Source organism: Miniopterus schreibersii (assembly GCF_964146895.1).
Source record: "Miniopterus schreibersii genome assembly, chromosome: 1".
In the NCBI taxonomy this organism is placed as follows: domain Eukaryota; kingdom Metazoa; phylum Chordata; class Mammalia; order Chiroptera; family Miniopteridae; genus Miniopterus; species Miniopterus schreibersii.
In genome coordinates this window covers 136,240,128-136,247,998 of record NC_138101.1, presented here as the reverse complement: position 1 = coordinate 136,247,998, position 7,871 = coordinate 136,240,128, and the positions used below count along the sequence as shown (strand labels likewise).

The 7,871-nt window shown below is 40.5% G+C and overlaps 1 protein-coding gene across 1 annotated transcript; it reads left to right on the top strand.

Annotated features, from left to right (window-relative positions):
• Positions 1-723: 723 nt before the first annotated feature.
• LOC308546583 (olfactory receptor 11H7-like) lies at positions 724-1,668 on the top strand (the record flags this gene model as incomplete). The annotated part of the gene is made up of 1 exon (XM_081115705.1): positions 724-1,668. One exon carries the CDS (start codon positions 724-726, stop codon positions 1,666-1,668), a length of 945 nt encoding a protein of 314 aa, XP_080971831.1.
• Positions 1,669-7,871: the final 6,203 nt, after the last annotated feature.

The following is a 7,871-nucleotide window of genomic DNA, read 5'->3' as shown; positions in this document are numbered from 1 at the left end:
GCCTTTGAACTCTTCTCCCTTCTCACCTTTCCCAGTTCACTCCCATTTGCCCATGTTTAGATGTTTCAATGCATAGGTCTCTCAGATATGTTTGTGTGTTGAGCAGGGAACCCTTTGTTGAATTATAACTGTTCAGCCCTGGCTGGTGTGGCTCAGTTGGTTGAGCATTGTACCATGCACCAAAATGTCACTGGTTTGATTCCCGGTCAGGGTACATACCCAGGTTGTGAGTTCGAACCCCTGTCAGGGTACATATGGGAGGCAACCTATCAATGTTTGTCTCTCACATCAGTGTTTCTCTCTCTCTCTTTCCTTGTTCCTTCCTCTCTCTCTAAAACCATATGTTGTTCTGTTTTTTTTTAAATGCAACTGAATTGTAACTGTTCAAATTGCTGAAACTTCAAGAGGAGAGACCAATGGGGATCTCTCACACCACCATTCCTCTGAGGTCACTCCAAGATTTCTTTAAGACCAAAAGAAAATGAAATTTAACTGGTGATGTCCACTGACAAAAATAGTTAAAGCAGTCTGGAATTGTACGATAATAAAGAATCAGGGCCAAAGAACTCATTCAGAACAAGGCATGATTTATTCAAGACTTGTTTTAGAATATTCAATACATTTGCCTGCATGAACCAAGCTCCCTATCCTAAGAAAAGTTTCAAATGCGTTAGCAGCAAAGTGACTTTTCATTATCTGTCTTCTCTCCACAGTCTGGAGACAATGAATAAGTCAGGAATGTCTACTGTGACACAGTTTGTCTTGATGGGCTTTCCTGGTCCCTGGAAAATGCAAATCCTCCTTTTCTCAATGATTTTGTTCACCTACGTCTTGACTCTGACTGGGAATATGGCCATCATTTGTGCAGTGAGGTGGAACAACAGACTCCATACCCCTATGTACATTCTCCTGGCTAACTTCTCCTTCCTAGAGATTTGGTATGTCACCTGCACAGTCCCCAACATGCTGGTCAATTTTCTTTCCAAAACCAAGACCATATCCTTCTCTGGTTGCTTCATTCAATTCTTTTTCTTTTTTTCCCTGGGCACAACTGAATGCTTCTTCCTCTGTGTCATGGCTTATGATCGATACCTGGCCATCTGCCATCCATTGCACTATTCCTCCATCATGACTGGACAGCTCTGTGCCATCCTGGTGTCTTTTTGTTGGTTCGTTGGTTTCCTTGGACATTCAATTCCCATTATCTTCATTTCTCAACTACCTTTTTGTGGTCCCAACATCATTGACCACTTTCTCTGTGATGTAGGCCCACTGATAGCATTATCCTGTACCCTTAGACCCATCATAGAGCATGTATTCCATTCTGTGAGTTCTCTTATCATCATTTTCACCATGTTGTACATCCTAGGATCATACATCCTGGTGCTCAGAGCTGTGATTCGGATTCCTTCGTCAGCTGGGCAGCAAAAGGCCTTCTCTACCTGTGGATCCCACTTAGTTGTGGTTTCTCTGTTCTATGGAACCATAATGGTGATGTATGTAAGTCCCACATCTGGCAACTCAGTTACTATGCATAAGATCCTCACACTGATATACTCTGTAGTGACACCAGTCCTAAACCCTCTCATCTACAGCCTACGTAACAGGGACATGAAATTCGCCCTCCGTCAGGTCCTTTGTGGAATGAGAATTTTCCAAACTTCATGAATAAGTTTTGTAAAACCCAATGACTCTCTGTCTCCAAGTGGAAGAATAATCGTATTCTTCCACCTCAGTTGACTTGGCTTTACTTATAACCATCACAGTCCTTTTGTGCAAAGCAAAATTCATCGTGTATTTGATCGTTTTTGACACACTTTTAGTTTCATAAATTTATTTCCATGGGAAGAGATTGCCACCAGGCACATGGTAAAAAAATAATTCTTAGCTCAGGCGGGCATGGCTCAGCGGTTGAGCATCAACCTAGGATCCAGGAGATCGGGGCTAGATTCCCAGTGAAGGCACATGCCCGGGTTGTGGGCTTGATCCCCAGTCGGGGGTGTGCAGAAGGCAGCTGATCAACGACAACTCTCTCATCATTGGTGTTTCAACTCTCTCTCCCTTCCTCTCTCTGAATCAATAAAGACATTTAAAATAATAATAATTCTCAAAAATCTCAATATTTACTTCCAGGAAGGTTTTTACTTTTTCAATGTGCAATCTGTTTATACAACTTTATTAAAAGATATAAATCAAATTGGTTATTTGCTTACATGGCTGTCTAACACTCTGTTTCAAAGACACATAACAGATAAAATGCTTGTTGTTCTAAGTTTTTGGCAGAAACCCCACACATGGATATTGGACACACTAAGAGCTTGTAGAGCCAGTTTTACAGTCCTTAGCTCATTGTCATCATCAACAGTGTACGGGGAGGCTGGAAGTTTGATTGAGGCCACGAGTAAAAGTATCCTTGATGAGTTGTTAGTATGTAATCCCTTAAGGTAAATGAGGATTACATCACGAGAACCACTTAGAAGGTTGGACCTTGTTCCCTGGAGTTCTAAGGACCCTCCACTGTCCCTGATTGACACCTGGAAAAAAATGTAAATACTATAAAAGAGCTGGCTCTGGGGGCAGGACAGAATGGCCTATAAAGGAGCAAACTGAGCTCCCACCAAAAACAGAGCAAATATAGGATACCCACAATTGGCCGGCCCAGTTAGAGCTCAAGGAAGAGAATCACTTTGCACCATCTTAAAAGGGATTCCACCCAAAAGTACCGCTTAGTAAAGTAAGGTCCCCCCAAAAGTGAGCCTATATGGAGTGAGGCACCAGAGTCAGGGATGAAGGCAGTCCTAAGTAGCCGGCCAAAGAAGCATTGCCCACACCAGGGAACTGCAGTTTAGGGAGTTCCTTGCCCCCCCAAAATAAATGCGGGGGAAGAGACGCAAAACCACCAGCACGAGCATTTCCACGGCGCTTCCAAAGATTCCAACTCTCCGACCCAGGCAGGGTTTGCCACGTCGCCCTCAAGAAAATGTTAGGGGCAGGGAGAGAAGAAAACCTTAAAAGTGTTCAAATCACATTAAAGATGGAAACAGCAAGTTCTTCACTCGCTGGGCGCACCCGAGTCTCTGGCGGAGGCTCTTCTGCCCTCCAGGGAGTGGAGCTGAACCCGCGCTGGGCAACCGCAGGCTCCTGGGCGCCACCGCGAGGAAGCCAAGGGATAGCGCAGCCCGGCGGGGACCGCACGCTGTGTTCGGGGCTGCGCTCCTCTCCTGCCAGGGCTGCTCTTGGCGTGTTGTGTAACTCTTAAATTGGATTAGAAGGAACATACCTCAACATAATGACGGCCAAATATGGCAAGCCTACACTAAACATCATACTCAATGGTGAAAGGTTGAAAGCTTTTCCTCTAAGATCAGAAACAACACAAGTGTGTCCACACTCACTATTTCTATTCAGCACAATACTAGAAGTCCTAGCCAGAGCAATCAGCCAAGAAAAAGAAGTAAAAGGCATCAAATTTAAAAAGGAGAAGGTAAATTGTCTTTGCAGATGACATGATCTTATATATAGGAAATCATAAAGATGGCACCAAAAAACTGTTAGAACTATCAACAAATTCAGTAAAGTTGCAGGAAATAAAGTTAACATATAGCTCAGCCGGGCATGCCTCAGCGGTTGAGCATCGACCTAGGATCCAGGCGATCGGGGTTCGATTCCTGGTCAGGGCACATGCCCGGGTTGCAGGCTGCAGACGATCAATGACTCTCTCATCATTGATGTTTCTCTCTCTCTCTCTCTCTCCCCTCCCCCTTTCCTCTCTCTGAAATCAATAAAGATATATTTTAAAAATTAACACATAGAAATCAGTTGCATTTATATATATTTAATCAAAGAGGTAAAACTATAAGATTTTAATGAAAGAAATTGAAGAAGACACTAATAAATGGGAAGATAGTCCATACTTGTGGATTGGAAGAACTAATATAGTAAAAAATGTCCATAAAGCTATCAATAGATTCAATGCAATTCCTACAAAATTCCAATAGCATTTTTCACAGAAATAGAAACAACTTAAAATTTGTATGAAACCGCAAAAGATTCCAAATAGTCGAAGCAATCCTGAGAAAGAAGAACAAAGCTGGAGGCATCACACTTCCTGATTTCAACTATACTACAAACTATAGTAATCAAAACAGTATGGTACTGGCATAAAAATAGACACAGACCAATGGAACAGAATTGAGGGCCCAGCAATAAACCCTCACATATATAGTCAACTAATATTTCACAAGGAAGCCAATGGGGAAATGGCAGTGAGTGTCACTGAATACCGCTAGCAGTTCACTCATAAGTGGCCCAGTAACCATCATTAAAGATTTTTCTCATTGATCTTCACTGTCACCTCACTCCTAGGGAAACCTAGGAGTCATAATTTAAAGAAGTGGTTTAAGAGGACCCTTGGAAGCAACCCCAATTTTTTTAGAATTAAAACAAAAGATCAATGATTAAAAAAAAAAAATTCTCACATTTCCACTGGTTTCAAATTCCTCACTCTTTGAAAGTAGAAACCAACAATTTGACTAGATTAGTTAATTAAATGGCTTCTGCCATCTTGGATTTCTTTCCACACCAATTATTGTCACTCCACATCATGATCAGATCACACAAGGCAGTTCCTATCTAGTACCAACCACGTAGTCATCACAGTGAAAGACTCTAGGAAAATTTAATAGATTTAATTTTAAAGTGACTGACAGAATATAATTTCCTATTGTTCTGTGTTGTAGCATTTCATTTAAGCTGGAGAGGAAATGTTCACAAACATGTCTCAGTTTCAGAATTAAGAGTCATGGGCAAAACTTCCATTTATTGTGTTGATCCCCAGAGGAGGTGATTCCTCAATGGAATGCAATCTCTGCAATAGAAAGCCTCCTAAAAGTTACCTAGTATTTCCCCTGCCTTTTGTTTTCTTAACTCTGGCCACCCCCTAGGAACTGGATGAGCCCCAAAGATTGGAAAGAGAATGCACTCCAGGGGACACTTGAAGAAGCCACTGAGACCACTTAGGGAGAGACATGGACTTTTAGAGTAATCCCTTAGAGGAGATATATATTAAACACGGCTTCACATGCTAAATGCCTCAGCAAACTCCTAGAATACAAGCATTTGGAGCCTCCAGAAATGAAGGACATCTTATGAACTGCACAGCGTGTCCTCACCTGGAGTTGTCCTCATCAGAGCCAATGAGGAGATGCCTTGATGTTCAGCATCACCGTGCCTGTTCCTCTCTCCAAGCCGAGCCAGCAAATCTATTGCTGTATGTAAGAGAAAAAAGACTAATTGTCCACATTACAACCCCTGCTGTGATGCACTGCAGGGTGCCTTTTCCTTTATAAACCTGATTAGTCATTGTTTCGCTGTAGTGGGATGCTGTGAACATTCCATATGTGAAAACAGGACACAATATTCACTGGGTAAAAAGTTGTGCACCCTCTGTGAAGCCTGTCTGTAAAATGAACAGTTAAAATAGATCGTCTGCGCCATTTTTCCCCAAATTCTATGATTTTGATTACTAGGGACATTTTTCTGAAAACAATCTCACACTTTCCAGGAGCAATCAGGGGGTACATTCTTCTCTCTGACTACCTGAGAAGACAGTATACCAAGTGAGGGACAGCTGGAAGAAGACTATTTTATCAAGATATTACTTTTGAGGTGAGTACATTGGTAAATTGCTTGCTTGCTTGCTTGGTTTCTTATATTGGAAAGGAATATCTGAAAAAGCAGGTCCCCTAGGATTGTAGCTCTTACGATAATTTATGAATCTCAAAAGCATGAGAAACGGTATGATTATGGCATAAAATGGTGGGTATTTCATTCTAATACCCTAACTATTCCCAGAAAGTAAGTTTGGAGGTTTTGGAGGGTGGAGTTACGCAAAACTTGATAGAGTCAGTTTATTCTATCAGTGGTTAAAGTGCAAATTGATTACTCTGGCTTTTCCATGAAGCCCCTCACCCTTTGATCATCTCACTACTTATCTACACTTTCAAGCTACAGGAAAAATAATGTTGCTACTAATAAACCTTACGGGGTATGGTGGTAGGAAAGATGAAATGAGGTGTGAAGTTGTCAGTGTACACGGGGCGTGTCCTCAGCTGATGCTCACCCTAAGCAAGCGCGGTCCGTGTGTCAGAAAGAGGGACCAGCAGCGCGGGTCTCGCGGATCTGCCTCCTGGTTTAACTCTGTGAGCCCGCACTTAGTTCATGGCCCACAGCAGGGAAAGTGATTTATTTATACTTCATAAATAAGAGTCTGGGAATCATTTATTGAGCACTTATTCAGTGAAGATGGTTTAAAAAATGTCAAAAAAAAGTCTTTTGAATTCAACGTTGATTGGAAAATTGTACTTTAGAATTTGGATGTTCAAACCTCCTATTTTTTTTTAATCCTCACCCAAAGAAAACTTCTTCATTGATGAGAGAGAGAGAGAGAGAGGAAGAGAGAGGGAGAGAGAAATGTCAATGTGAGAGAGAAACATCCATCAGTTGTCTCCTGTAAGCGCCCCAACCAGGGATCAAACCCACAATCCTGGTGTGTGCCCTGAGTGGGAATCGAACTCTTCATTGCACGGACTACACTCCAACCATCTGAGCCACGCTGCCCAGGGCTCAAACCTCTTTTTTTTTTTTTTTTTTTAATGCTTCTTTAGAAACCACCAACAGGGGACTAGTGATACTGTATTGAAATTCAAATCTCGGTTTCTTCTCTGTTCTTTGTCTTTCAAGTTTCTTTGTCTTCCCTTCCTGAGAGAGTTATGACTGGTGACCTCCAATATACAAGGCAAGAAATCTGAATTTAACAAGAAAACTCAATATTGAAACTACCATTTTTTAAGACTCATAATCAATGTGTTTTTTAATATTAATCAGTTGCAAGATTACTCTGTTGCTTTAAACACAAAGATTTGTACATTTTTGTTCAATTCTTAAATATAAGTTCTTAAATACTACTGAAAAGTACCTGCTTGTCCAAATATTTGAAAATGTCCTCTCTTCCCTTTCAGAGAACAAAATTAATTTTATAAGATAAAACTGCAGATAAAACCCCATTTGTAAAGATATTTAGTAAATGAACTAAACCTTTGTATTGAAAACACCATTTTCTTTATTTTATCTAGGTAGGATCTGAATATGAAAAGTAAAACAGTTCGTTTTGTAGATAAACACATGAAAATAAACACTTGCAAATAGAGATATTCAAAAAATAATATTCTCCCTTATCCTTTAGAGCAAAGATATTTGATATGCTGGGTCTTTTATGTTTTTTTTAGGTGTCACTCAACTGGTTAAAGTGATATTTTAAAAGAAAATCTTTAAAGTAAAATTTAAGAACAGCCTTGAGTCTTGAGTGTAGTGACACCTGTGACAATTCAGTTGATTAGACTATTCTCAAAAGCCAGCTTCCTGGAGTAAGTTTTATATCCATGTGTAATTCAACTAATTCTGTTCGGTTGCCAAAGATTTAACCCAATATCATACCGGCTGTCCTCAAAATATGTGTAGTCTTTTTTTTTTTAAACAATGTAAGCTGAATAAAAGAAAATGGGTGAGTTTGTGCATAAAGACCCTTAATCGGCTTCAGGAAAACAAACCAGAATCAGAAAAGGTCTTCTTAAGGATTAAAGCAAAAAAGAAATAAATTTGTCTGGTTATCCTACTGGTGTGGAAAATTCTTGCTACATTTGGATTCTAACAAATACTGAGATTAATTTAGAACCACAATCAATTCAAAATAAAGGGATTTATTCCCACCCGCTCTCAAAATATCTCCTATATTTTCCTGTAGAGTTTAAGTTCCCTTCTCAGTAAAGTCCTTAAGATACGTAGAGGAAGCAAAGCGGCCTGGGTTAACACTC